This window comes from Rhinolophus sinicus, chromosome 14 (genome assembly GCF_057876585.1).
Source record: "Rhinolophus sinicus isolate RSI-liver-muscle chromosome 14, RSI-T2T, whole genome shotgun sequence".
In the NCBI taxonomy this organism is placed as follows: Eukaryota; Metazoa; Chordata; class Mammalia; order Chiroptera; family Rhinolophidae; genus Rhinolophus; species Rhinolophus sinicus.
The window spans coordinates 103,343,754-103,357,054 of NC_142514.1; the positions used below are offsets into that span (position 1 = coordinate 103,343,754).

At 49.9% G+C, this 13,301-nt stretch overlaps 1 protein-coding gene across 2 annotated transcripts; it reads left to right on the forward strand.

Annotated features, from left to right (window-relative positions):
* Positions 1-370: 370 nt before the first annotated feature.
* On the forward strand, positions 371-13,051 carry LOC148755770 (5-hydroxytryptamine receptor 3A). 2 transcript variants are annotated; one of them, XM_088789941.1, is made up of 9 exons: positions 371-497; positions 2,841-3,007; positions 4,083-4,127; positions 6,419-6,528; positions 7,994-8,163; positions 10,255-10,415; positions 10,764-10,974; positions 11,086-11,307; positions 12,121-13,047. In XM_088789941.1, the coding sequence occupies exons 1-9, from the start codon at positions 431-433 to the stop codon at positions 12,417-12,419; spliced, it is 1,452 nt and encodes a 483-aa protein (XP_088646067.1). In that variant the 5' UTR covers positions 371-430; the 3' UTR covers positions 12,420-13,047. The 2 variants fall into 2 exon arrangements, with proteins under 2 accessions (XP_088646067.1, XP_088646066.1); XM_088789940.1 differs by having other exon boundaries at positions 10,764-11,307; positions 12,121-13,051.
* Positions 13,052-13,301: the final 250 nt, after the last annotated feature.

Here is a 13,301-nt window from a genome sequence, read left to right on the forward strand (position 1 = left end):
TGCTGTGGGACATAAATTAAGGCAGCTGCCTGGAGCACCTCCCAGCAGACAGACTGTACCCTTGCTCCAGAGGCTCCTGCAGCCCCTGGTCCCCAAGCTGCTCCTTGGCCAAACCACCTGGCTGAATGGGTGGACTGAGCTCCAGCCACATGACAGCAGGGCAGGCTCCCTTCTCAGAGGTCCGCTCCCCTTCCCTCCCACCCTGAAACCTGATTCAGCTGAAGAATTGATTGCAGGCAAACTTGGCAGCTTCCCAACCCGGATGGGCTGAGCAGTGTCAGGCTGCAGCCTCAGAAGGTGCTGGGGAGCAGCCTGGAGAGGCAGGCTGGCTGGGACATGAGGCTGGCAGAGTGGGAATAGACTGGCCCTCGGCAGGGCCCACCCTGAACACCAGTCCTCTCCGAGGCACCCACACCTTGGGGAGCTCACCATGCTGCTGTGGGTCCCACAGACGCTGCTCACCTTGCTTCTGGGCATGCTTCTGACACAGGGAGAAGGTAAGGGGCGACGGGTAGGACTTGGTCAGCCATCTATAGAGGGGATGGAGGGGGTGCTTGATTCCGCCAAGGGTTGAAGAAAATTGGGTTTTGGGGTGGGTACAGCTGCAGGAAATGCATGGATCTCCCACATATGAGCAGAAGAGCATTTTGAGGCACTGTGGTCCAGCTAGAATGTTGGGGAGGTTGAGCATCGGGTGACAGCAGGGCTTGCTGAGAGGGGAGCAGAGAAGCAGCCTGCTGTGGTGGAAATGCGCAGACAGGTGCAGGAGACGGGCTCCTCTCCACTGTGTCCTGCCCTACACTCGTCAAAAGGCAGCTGCAAAGGATCTTCATGCGCTCATTTGGTCCACTGCTTCTTGTTATAAATGGGAATGCTGTGGTTCAGAAAAGGGGAGTAATTCTCTCAAGACCACACAGCTCGTTAGCGGCAGAGTGGAGACCAGAATTAATGTATCATCTTTCCCCAGCTTCACTGGTTTCATTGCATGGGTTCTTTGGGTTTCCTAAAGTTCCCTTCCAGGGTTAAATTCCAATAACACCAAACTTCTCTCTGCATTCCCCACCCATTCTTTCTGCCTCCTGTGGATGCAGGGTATTTTAGTCACAAAAGGATCTGTTGTTTCCTTTTGCTGCAGATAACATTCATTCCCCATTTTGGAAGTTTTTCTCCTCATCCAGAGCTGGGTTGAAGCTGGGGCTGAGGCACAATTAGGATGGACGGGGGGCTGGACAGACATGAAGGGCTTATGGGCACGATGATTTTTCTCCTCGTGAGCTGTCATTGGGGAAGCTCAGCAGGACAAGCAGACCCAGGCTGTAAGTTACGACTGTTCTGGGGCTTCCCTGGCTGAGAAGAAATTCTGCCCCTCCCAGAAATGGCCCTTTGCTCTGGGGCCTGCAGGGCCCAGTCTGGTTCTCTCCAAACTGGTCAGGGTCCCAGACAATAGAATCTGGGCTGCCACTGCTGTAGTGAAGACACACAGGGCTCTGGGTTTGAATCCCAGTTTCTCTACTTGCAGAACATAGGACTCACCTTTCTGAGCCTTGGGGATCTTTATCTGTAAAATGGGCTATCACGACACCCACCCCAGTGGGCTGTTGTAAGATTGAAATGAGTAAAATGTTAACTAATATTATTCTAAAGGAGACACTCAATAAATGCTCTCTTATCTTCTCTCACTGCTTTCCTGTGTTCCAAGAGAATTTGGAAGTTTATCAGGGATAGGTAGGTGAGGGGCAAGAAGGGGACTCTGTAGGACCAATTTGCTGTACTGGTTACACTTATCATAGACAAGATGAGAGAAGAGGCAGTCTTCTTTAGAGAAAGCCAGGCCCGCTGGCACTAGGTCTCACCTTGCCAGTCCCCTCAGGCCTTGGAGCTTGTACCCTGGTCTTTAGGGTGCTCTCGCTTCCCCACCCTACACCTTTCACCTTCATATTTCTTGGCACCTTTCAGGAAGTGCTTCTACCATTTCCTAGAGGGCTATCTGAGGTGCACACGAACTCTCCATAGAATGGGGCTAGGGCCTAGGAACTGGGTTTTCTCGTCACTGTTTTGTACTCTTGCTCTGGGAACAATTTGGTGTCTCCTTGCTTCCTCCACACCTCACCCCTAACCCTCTTCCTAACTCCATCAAATTTGCTCACATAGCAACCTTATGAAGGGACCTGGTAAACTGTCCCCCAGGAGTTTGTGTGCACATAGAAGTGGGGAAGGGGAGCTACTTGGGGTGGATTTTGCTGGAGGGAGAGGAGATGTCAGTTTTCCCTGGATGTCCACCCTTCTTTCTTTGTCAGTTGCAGGCCGAGGTCAAGGAGATGATGAGGAGCTTTGTGGACAGTGAGTCTGACCTTGGCTGAGGCAGACCCTCATGCAGACCATTGGGCTTAAAAACAGTGCACTTAGGGCCACTTTTTTTGCATCCCTCTTACCTACCGGTTTCATACACCCAGGGCCAGCTCCCCTTTAGCTCCCCAAGAGCCCCTTACCAGAGCCCGCAGGCTGACCTCCTCTGGGCAGTTATCTACTCTCAACCATTCTCAGCCCTTGGCTTACTTCAGACCTCACCTGTCTGTTTTACCTTCCCTTACAACTCAGCTTCCTCTCTCATATAAATTAATGCACAGTTTACCCTTAAGAGATAATACCTTTGAATTTTGGCAGAAATCTCTGAAGATAAAATGCTATAGTGATGAAAATTTCAGTCTGTGGGGGTATCTGGAATTTTGTGAGGTGGGAATGGTGAGGACACTTTCCTTTTAATAGCTTTCAAACCTGGACAAGAGAACCAAAGAAAGACCCAGGCTCTGATGGCCACTTTGAACTGTTCTTTCTCCCAGCCAGGCACAGGGGGGGCTTCCAGGCCCATAATACCTCCAGGCCCGCTCTGGGGAGGCTGTCGGATTACCTCTTCACCAACTATAAGAAAGGCGTGCGACCTGTGCGGGACTGGAGGAAGCCAACTACTGTATCCATTGACATCATTGTCTATGCCATCCTCAGTGTGGTGAGTGCTCAGCCCTACCCTGCCCCCAACTCAGAGGTGGCAGCTTGGGGTGGGAGGCCAGTTATCCCCTGGGCAGCATGGCAGGCTTTCTCGTATCGATAGTACCCGTGGTCAGGTACCACGGCTCAGGACAGACTGCAGCAGACAGCAGCACCCACCGTGTGCACAGCTGCACAAAGCAGGAAACCAGGTGACCTGTGTGGCTGCTTCTGCCACAGCCCTATGGCCAGTGGGCCACTTACCACATGTGTTTCTTCACAGACGGTAGCATGGTAACTGTCTCCCTATGTAAGCTGTGTTACATAGGGTTCAGACTGTCCTATTCATCTCCGCGCCCTGATGTTTTTACACAGGTCCCTGGTACATGGTGGGTATTACTCAATGGTTGTTGAAGAGTTAATCATAAATCAATTAATTAATTGATTCCTTCATCAAGTAGGGCAGGGTGCACAGTCCAGCACAAGAGGTTGACCGTGTACAGAGATAAACAAGTAGGCAATTATAGAAATGCAGGGCACTGGGCTGGGATAGAGTGGGCAGGAACTGACCTCATAATCTCCGATACAGACCATGTGGCTGTTTTGTGAAGGGAAATAGGAAATTAGATGGGAGGGAGGGAGGGAGGGTGATGAATTTTTCACTCTATATGGTTTCATACTTCTTGACTTCACACTAGGGCATATATATATATATATATATATATATATATATATATATATGGAGAGAGAGAGATGATATTGTTATATATGCCTTGTATTACTATCTTCTATTGTGTTATATATATCATATATGTAAAATATATAACAGGGGTGCCAAAAAATGTATACACATTTTAATACATGACATAATAAAAGGTATATATAAGTGTGTGTGTGTGTTACTGCATTTCTTTGTAGGTGTAGCCTAGTAAATGACGAACTTTTCCTGGCTGGCCCCTTCTCCCTGCCCCTTTTCTTGACTCTCACTTCCCAAGGGACTAGGGATATGAAGCAACAGCTCCTTCGAGGGGCGGCCTGTGCAGGGCGGAACCCCAGACCACAAGGCCACCTATGCTAAGCTCCCTTTTCTTTCTCAGGACGAGAAGAATCAGGTGCTGACCACCTACATCTGGTACCGGCAGGTAAGCAGAACAGCCCTTCTCCCACGTTTCCTGAGACATGACTTACCCTTCAGGAAGGATTTCTCCACCTCAAGGCGTCAGGAAACTCAGAGGCCTTGGTGAGGGAAGTGGGGAGAGGTTCATGGGCGTGTTCAGCATGAGATCCAGGAGCCTGGACTCCTCGAACTCAGGACTGGGAATGGAAACAAATGTAAAGGTCAGTGGAGGAGAAATCCTCCGACCCGCTCTGGGTTCTGAAAACCTTCACGGCATCGCAAACAAGTGCTTGTCCAACCTCTGTTGATTGAACACCTCCAGTGACTGGGAGCTCAGAAGGCAGTTACTTCATTTTCAAACAGCTTTAATTGCTCGAAAGCTCTTCCTTCTATTAAGCCAAATTGAACAACAAGCAAATGGGGTGATTGAAACAGGATGATTCCCGTGCACTTAGTCCTCACATCCTTGGCCATTTCCCCACTCTTCCAGCTCCTGCTGGGCATTGGTCAGGCACTGATGTGTGGAAGTCTCTGAGGCCGTAGCAGCATTTCTGGCTTGGTGGGGGAGGGCAGGCAAACAGTGGCCTGTCCACAGTTGTGTCCTGCTCTGGCGGCCCCTGGGGCTGTGGGGGATCACATCAGAGCAGAGGGGAAGCTAAAGTGGCTGAAGAGAGGGGGAGCAGGGTGACGAGGACAGTTCATGGAGGGCGAACCTGAGAGAGGCTCTGGGGACACACCTGGTGTAGCACATGCGGGTCTCTGTTAAATCCCTTCCTGCGCCTCACGGCACACTCCACACCACCCGCTCATGAGATGAGGAGTGGGGTGAAGGAAGAAGCCAGAATACTGATTTCTGACATACTGCTCCCTTTCTGCCTCAGGGAGGTCCCTAAATACAGACCATGTCCTGCCTCAAGGGAAGGGACCCAAGAAAGAACAGGCAGCTAGGAGCTCCTTTACGTGGACAGCAGGCCTAGGTCCCACCTCTCAGCCTCTAGGGTCACTTGTCTGTCCCAGCAGTGAGGAGATACCCATCTATATATGCCAGAGACTGTGCTAAGGGACCAGAATTGGAGACACAAACTAGACTCGGGGTCCTGCCCATTGTAAGCTCACAGATTAGACAATTAGACAATTAAATGCAGCAAGACAGCCACCCCAATGTACCAAGGACAAGATGTCAACCATGAAAGTACAGAGGAGGCACGTAAAACCTAGCCTGAGGGGTGGGGTTCACAAAAGATTCCAGGAGAAAGGAACAGACAGGTGAGTTGGTTAAGTCTGGAAGGATGACTCACCCCAATAAAGAAGACAAGAGCTGCAGTATGGGAGAGGGGCAGGGTGTGCCCAGATGCGGAGGTTTCAACAGTGTTTAATTCCATGTGCCTAGAGTGTAAACGCTACAGAGAGGCATGGCAAAAAAACAAAACAAAACACTAAACAGATGGGTGGAGGCCAGATTTTGTTGACCATTAGGTTTAACTTTACCCTATTGCCCATGGGACGCCACTGAAGAATTTGAAGCAAGGCAGTGACATGATCAAATTTACATTTTATGTTTCTATAAAATTAGGGTAATTCATTATATTATATTTTATAACCCTTTCAATGTGTGTCCTTTTTGCTTTTTTTCTTGTGATTTAAAAGACATATTCTTATTTCAATCTAGTCATGCTTGTATTTAGTTCACATTATTTTCTCTGTTACCAGTGATAATACATAAACATAATCTATTAACCCCCCAAGTATCGCACCATTTATTTAGCATGCCAGTCCTCATAGACCGCTCCCACTGACGCACCACCTTTTTCTCATATTTTCAAATAACATGTGAAATGTTTAAATATATATATATATATATATATATATATATATATATATATATATTTATATTTATTTATTTATTTTTTTTTTTTTTTACATCAGTCATTCTGGCAAGATAGTGGAAAATGCATTGATCAAAACAGTGACCATGCCTACTTGTGAGGCGCACGTTATGCTCCCGATTTGCATACGTGCAGACCAAGACCCAAGAAGCTCTTTGTTTAAGATCCCTCAGTTGGTGGAGAGGGAATTCAAAACAGTAGAAATGACCTGTGCTTTGGCTGCACGTGTCTGTGTCGTATTTGCATGAAGGGAGTGAGTGAGTCCAGTGGCAGGGGGTCTCTCGGGTACTGCGGAGTGATTTGGAGGCCAATGACACCCGATGCTCGCCTGTCGCCTTGGCACGAGCGGCGAAGTCGGCCTGAGCTGAGGACAACCCCACTGGAGACGGAGGGGGCTGCCTGTGACGGCTCCTGCTCCTCCCTCCCCTAGTACTGGACTGACGAGTTTCTCCAGTGGAACCCCGAGGATTTCGACAACATCACCAAGTTGTCCATCCCCACGGACAGCATCTGGGTCCCGGATATTCTTATCAATGAGTTGTGAGTACTGGCATCAGATGCCGGGCGGCAGGGTGGCTGAGGGGCTGCGACGGCAGGGGTGGGGAGACCGGGTCACTGCTGCTGCATTTCGGCTGTCCCACCCAGACGTGCAGAACTGTAGGTAAAGTTGGCTTGGGCCCAAATTCCCATTTGTCTTTTTTTTCCCCCTTTGCTTGTGTAAAATTCCTCTTTTTCTATGCTTGATACTGAAACTCTAGTTCTTGGTGTAAGGGCCCCCTTCCTGGGGGAAGAGAAGCCAGTGAATGAACTCACATTGTTATAACAGCCAAATGAGAAACAGCTGCTTTTTAAAGAGACAGTAATGTCACTGAAAGGAAGGAAGTGCTGATGGTGACCACTGTCCACAGGGGAGATTTGGAGCTGGGAGACACTCACATCTCTCAAGCCACACGTGTGCCTGACTAGCCACAAATTGAACCCTCATTCTGAAGTGGGTCCCACTTCACTCTCAGCAGCCAGACACTGTCTCTTTGCCCCAGCCCACATTCCTCCTCCCCGTCCTTCAGGTGTCTTCAGGCTCCACTGCCTGGGCTTCTGAACACAAGTGCAGGGAAGACGGCTATGGGTGACGGATGGAAGGAGAAGGTGGCCGGGGCCCGGTCACCCCCCACCCAGTCCCCACTGCATTGCCCAGCTCCAGGGGATGCCACTCACACTGCTTTTCATGAGAAGCAGTCAACCTGGAAACCCATGCCTGCATAGCCCAGGCTGGAAGGATTTGAGAAAAGTCCCAGTTTCTGGCTGGATCTCCAGTATGAACAGTGAAGTAGCTTTAGTCTTGAATTCTCATCTCTCAGCCTGATTCCACAGAAGGCTGAGGCTCAGAAATCTCAGGCTTAGGCCACTCGATGCCATAGTGGTCACTTGGGAGACGTTGGGGGTCAGGGATCTGCTGAGAAAGTGGGACAAAGTCTTTCCTGCCATGCCCAGTTCTTCTCAATGATTTTTCTAGTTCCTTTTCCTCCAGAGACAATTAATCTCATTTCACAGGACTTCTAGGGATGGGAAGCAAAGAGGAGCCCGAGTCAGGAGAACCCAAAGTTCTGCTTTCCCACCAAACCGTCCCATTGTCCCTTGGCTGGTCATCCTGGGAGCCGAGGTCTGCCCAGCCCACTGGGTGGCAGCACAGGGACAACTAGGCATGCTCCTGAGAGCCTGTGGCTGTGGGGTCCATAGATTCCTTGCCTGCATTTTGTGGCTAGGTTTCCAGTGAAATAAAGACATGCCCTTTCCTGCTTGGAAAGTCGCCTTGACAATGGCAGGTAAGGAAGCCTAAAACAGAGAAGGAGGCTGGAAAAATCAAGGCTAGGAAAAACAGTGCAGGTTGTCCTGCTGCCTAGACCCTCCCTGAATTTCTTTCCCTGCTGGGTTGCTCGGAGACCTTCAGACTCCCAGGGCTTGACCTACTCCTTGAGCTCCAAATTGACCCCTCTTCCCTGGCCAGTGTGGACGTGGGGAAGTCTCCAGATATCCCGTATGTGTACGTCCGGCATCATGGTGAGGTCCAGAACTACAAGCCCCTCCAGGTGGTGACTGCCTGTAGCCTGGACATCTACAACTTCCCCTTCGACGTGCAGAACTGCTCACTGACCTTCACCAGCTGGCTGCACACCAGTGAGTAGATGGGCTTCGGAGGTGGGGCAGAGGTTGGGGGACCCAGAGACACCCAAGTGAGGAACACATCCTAGGATGTGTTTTCCCTTATCCAACCTACTTATCATTTATTTTCTTAATGCCACTGAGCCTCTCTTTCCTTATCCTTCAAGTAGGACTAACATGGTTGCTCTTACATCTCCCTTAGTCGTCATGTGGGTTGAAGTGTAAACTGACCGCAAGACACTCAGTAAGGGCCAATCCTTTCCCAAGATCGCTACTAGGTTCTGCACTCAGCGTCTCTCCCAGCCACCCGCTTCTCCTGTCCACTGATTCATCCTCCCCCGATCCTGTGTCCAGGTTTCTGCAGTAACCTCCTGGCTGTTCTCATTGTCATTCCTGTCCCCCTCCCATTCATGTTCCTCACAGCAAACTGGGAGGTCTCATTAAAATGCAAATCTGATCAGTCACTCTTTGCTTAAAAGGCTCAATGGCTTCCTGGCACTCCTGAGACAATCAAATCCTTCACCTGGCTGATAGGGGCCTGCAAAGTCTGGCCTTGCCCACAGCCCACCTCTCCAGCCTCGTCTCACGCATGCTCCCCTGAGCTCTGCTCCGGCCCAGCTGTCTCCCTGGAAGGCCCCACAATCCCTGTTCTTTCCCTTTATCACATCCTGCATCCTCTCCAGGGCCACTTTGCTCCTCCCTCCTCTCTTTCCTGCTCCCCTTCTTGGCCCACTCTTGCCCCAACCACACCTGGCTCGTCCAACTCCTCTACTCACCTTCGAATCACAGCATCAGTGTGAGCTCCTTGGGGAAAACACATTTTATCCCCCAGAAGAGGTATCCCCGATGCCCAAATTTATAGCCTACTGTTCTTCCCACTTCTATTGCATTTATAAGTATTTGTTCAATGTCAACTTCTCTACCAGATATAAACTTAGAGAGGGCAGGAGCATGATTTCTGTCCCACCATTAGATACCAGCACAGTGCCTGGCACAGAGAAAGGTGCTGGCAAGTTTACACTGCGTGGGTGAATGCTAGGTGCTCACTAAGGTCTAATGAAGTGAGCTTCACCCCGCTGCGAAAAGGCGTCCTCCACATCTCTTCTGCTTTTATTGCACCCACTGGAAATTACAAAGGTAATGCATAACTTCCTTGAACAAAAACCAGAATTACAAATAACCTTTGGCCTTTGATCTCTACCCTCAATCCCAAACTCCACCAATTCCCCACACCTAGATTTACCAACTTTTATCAGTATAAGCTTCATATAGTATGTTCTTCCCAGTCCTTCTCTATCCTTTGCATATATATGTGTGTGTGTGTGTGTATATTATACATAGGTATGAAAGTACATGGAAATTATTCTATAGTTGTTGTTTTTTTACATGAATGTATCATTTATGCTACTGCTACTTGATTCTTTTTACTCAACAACAGGTCTTGGACATTTTTCCAAGTTAGTGTATATTTAGATCTCCCTCAAATTCGGACTCAAATTCCACACCATATTTCATGGTATGCATACATCATAGTTTATTAGGCATTTTCTTGATTAGTGGATATTTAGATCTTTCCCACTATTTTGCTGTAATGGATATTCCTGTCCTCTGGTACATATGCATGTCTGTTTCTCTAATACAGATACAGAGAAGTAAGACTGCTATTCTGTAAGTGGGGGTTTGCTTGTTTCCTAATTCACCTTTAAAGACAGGTGGCTCTATGAAGGCAAAAGTGAAGAATATTGATTTTTGTTCATTTCCCAAACAGGTAATTCTAACAGGGACACCTAGAAAGTGTGTGGAAGCAGAGTATGTGTGTGTGTGTGTGTGTGTGTGTGTGTGTGTGTAAGAGTGGGGGCATTTCTAATAAATGAGCTGTCTGGTTCTTTGCATTTTGCTGTGTGATTTCATTCAAGACTCCATCTCCCTCACTACAGTCCTGCTGTCCAGATAGGTCAGCGTGAACGGTTATCTCATTTTGTAGCTGAGGAAACGGAGGCTGAGATGAGCTAAGTCGTGGGTGTGGCCACTCTGTGCCCCAGGACCACAGGGCCTGGTGCGCTCCGGCACTAAACTCCAGAGCTGGCTTGATTCCTTCTCTCTCAGTCCAGGACATTAACATCTCCCTGTGGCGCTTGCCAGAAAAGGTGAAGTTCGACAAGAGCGTCTTCATGAACCAAGGCGAGTGGGAGCTTCTGGGAGTGCTGACCCAGTTTCGGGAGTTCAGTATCGAAAGCAGCAACTGCTATGCAGAAATGAAGTTCTACGTGAGTGGGACAGGGAGCAGATGTGGGTAAATTGATGACTAGAACTACTAGAGTGTCACCCCCAGGTAGACTTAAGGAGGCATATGGGGCAGAAGCTCTGTGGCACTTTGCCCAACTCCAAGGCCACACTCACCACGGGATCTTCAAAGAAGTAGATGGGGAAACAACTGAACTTCCCCTCACTGAGCAGCATGAGGCTGGATCCAGAGACAGAATGTGGCTCTGTTTCCTTCTCTGGCAAGAGAGGTTGAGAGCGCCACAAAGCTAGGGGTCAGAGATGGGGTGGTGGCTCCTGGGTGCAGGCCCTGTGCGCCCCAGTCTTCCCCCAGAGCTGCTCTCCGGTCCCAGGTGGTCATTCGCCGGCGGCCCCTGTTCTACGCGGTCAGCCTGCTGCTGCCCAGCATCTTCCTCATGGTCATGGACATTGTGGGCTTCTACCTGCCCCCGGACAGTGGGGAGAGGGTCTCCTTCAAGATCACGCTCCTCCTGGGCTACTCTGTCTTCCTGATCATCGTGTCGGACACGCTGCCAGCCACTGCCATCGGCACTCCCCTTATTGGTAAGGGTCCCCCCTGGGGCAGAGTGCGGTATGGCCCAGGAACTGAGGAATGGCCGCCTCCCCCCTGCTGTGTGTGTCAGCCCTCGCTCCCTCCCTGCCCTGAATGCACAGGTGTCTACTTCGTCGTGTGCATGGCTCTGCTGGTGATAAGCTTGGCTGAGACCATCCTCATCGTGCGGCTGGTGCACAAACAAGACCTGCAGCAGCCCGTGCCCGCCTGGCTGCGGCACCTGGTCCTCGACAGAGTGGCCCTGCTGCTTTGCCTAGGGGAGCAGGCAACTTCCCACAGGCGCCCAGCCACCTCCCAGGCCACCAAGACCAATGAGTGCTCAGGTGAGAGGGAAAGGGTCCCAGTGTCCTTCTGGCCCGGGTGCAGACTCATGGTAGAGTGTCTCTGGAGGATGTGCCATGCTCTCTAAATGAGTGTTTTAAACCACTCCACCCCAGTCCTTTTCTTTTTGTCCTCCTTTCTGGCGAGGGCCAGGCCTTTTACAGAAGATGTTTGGTTAACCTAAGACCATCTCATCATGAGCTAATGAACTAGGGCACCCACCTGCCCAATGACTAATCTCATTGCTCACCTGGTGAAGGTAATGGTATCTGAAGGTGTGTTTTCCGGTGCAGAGACACAGAGTCACGAGAGAAAGCAGTGAACTCAGAGTGCCAACACCTAGGCCTTGGTGGCCTCACTGTTAAGGGATGCACCAGCTGTGTGGCCACAGGGTAGTTACATGACCTCTCTGAGCTTTAGCACCTTCACATAGAGTTAATTACCCCCTCTCTGCTTTCATGGGGCTGTTGTGAGGTTCAAGTGAAATAATGGACATCAAACTGCTAGGCAAAGCTCATGAGTTTAAAAACCAAAGTGCATGGGAAGGATAAACACCAATTTCCTGATGTGGTGCCTTGGAGCAGGGATGGAGGGTGTGACCACGCAGAGGTATACGGGAATCTTTCATTGTACTGGATTTCTGTATTTGCTTTAAGTCGGATGGTGGATACACAAATATGTAAGTTATTCTCGATACTCCTTATGTCTGAAATTGTTCATAATAAAAATTTCTGCAGGCCAAAGAAACATACGGTACAGAGTTCAGGCCATCGGCTGGGCCTTCATCCCTTGCCAATGCTCTGTCTTTCTTCCAGACATAGGAAACCACTGCAGCCATGTGGGAGGACCCGTGGACGTGGACAGGACCCGGAGGGGCAGAGGCAGCCCTCCCACACCAGTGCGGGAGGCCTCCCTGGCAGTGCGTGGGCTGCTGCAGGAGCTGACCTCCATCCGGCACTTCCTGGAGAAACGGGAGGAGAGCCGAGAGGTGGCCCGTGACTGGCTGCGTGTGGGCTCTGTGCTGGACAGGCTGCTTTTCCGCATCTACCTGCTGGCAGTGCTGGCCTACAGCATCACTCTGGTCACACTCTGGTCCATCTGGCAGTATTCCTGATGGGTATAGCCCAGCAGTGGGAAGGTACTGCTTAGGATGGGATGGGAGAATTTCAGAGCCCAGGGGACACCAAGGACGTTCTCAAGACACATGCACAGTTCCATCCTTGTTTCCAATGCCAGTTCATCTCTGCAATCCCAAACCCGGGCCTCAGCTCTTCCCCTCAAACCTTGATGTTCAAGACCCTTAGGTCCTCTCCCCCCACCACCTGTCCATTATGGTTTTAAAACATGTTGTCTTAGATTAAGAGAAGCCTGTGCATCCCCTAACTTCATTCTATATATCTATGCATCAAGCACAGTTTCTCCAGGGGTACCTCCCTGAATAAGATACTGTAGAATTCTGCTCATCTCCCTCAACCTTGTTTTTAGAAATCAAAGGCAAACCAACTCTCTGCTACTGGGGCCTGGTAACTCTGCATTGGGTTTATCTAATACTAATATCTCCTTCTTTACCTCACCTGTGACCACTTCCCTGAACATTCATGTTTCATCAGATGGTGGGGGTGGGGGGATAATAAAATGCGATGAAGCTCTAAACTCTCTTCTTGACCATTTGTCAGCAGCTGGGTCGGTGAAAGAAGAGGTTTAAAGTTACTGGTGGAAATGAAGTTGGAGAATTATCTGTGGCTTCCGTTGTTTGGTGCTTCCTGCCCCCAAGGAATTGGGTGGTGACCAAATGTTGGTTGTTATGAAGAAACAATAAGAGGTGGGATTTAAGGTGGGAGAGTCAGGACCAGGCGGTTTCTCAGTTCTGTGACCCCCTGGAAAGATGCTGGAAGGATCCACACAGTCCTGTAATCAACCTAGGCTCAACGAGGTCTCTCAGTGAAGCTGGGATCAAGTTCTCTCCCTGCTAGAGGATCCTGCAATGAAGACGAGG

Excerpts from the sequence above, each read along its gene's own strand:
- LOC148755770 (XM_088789940.1), top strand. The coding sequence starts at position 431 with ATGCTGCTGTGGGTCCCACAGACGCTGCTCACCTTGCTTCTGGGCATG. Across the intron at positions 498-2,840 it reads GCTTCTGACACAGGGAGAAG|CCAGGCACAGGGGGGGCTTC; the intron begins GTAAGGGGCGAC and ends TCTTTCTCCCAG. Across the intron at positions 6,529-7,993 it reads GATATTCTTATCAATGAGTT|TGTGGACGTGGGGAAGTCTC; the intron begins GTGAGTACTGGC and ends TTCCCTGGCCAG.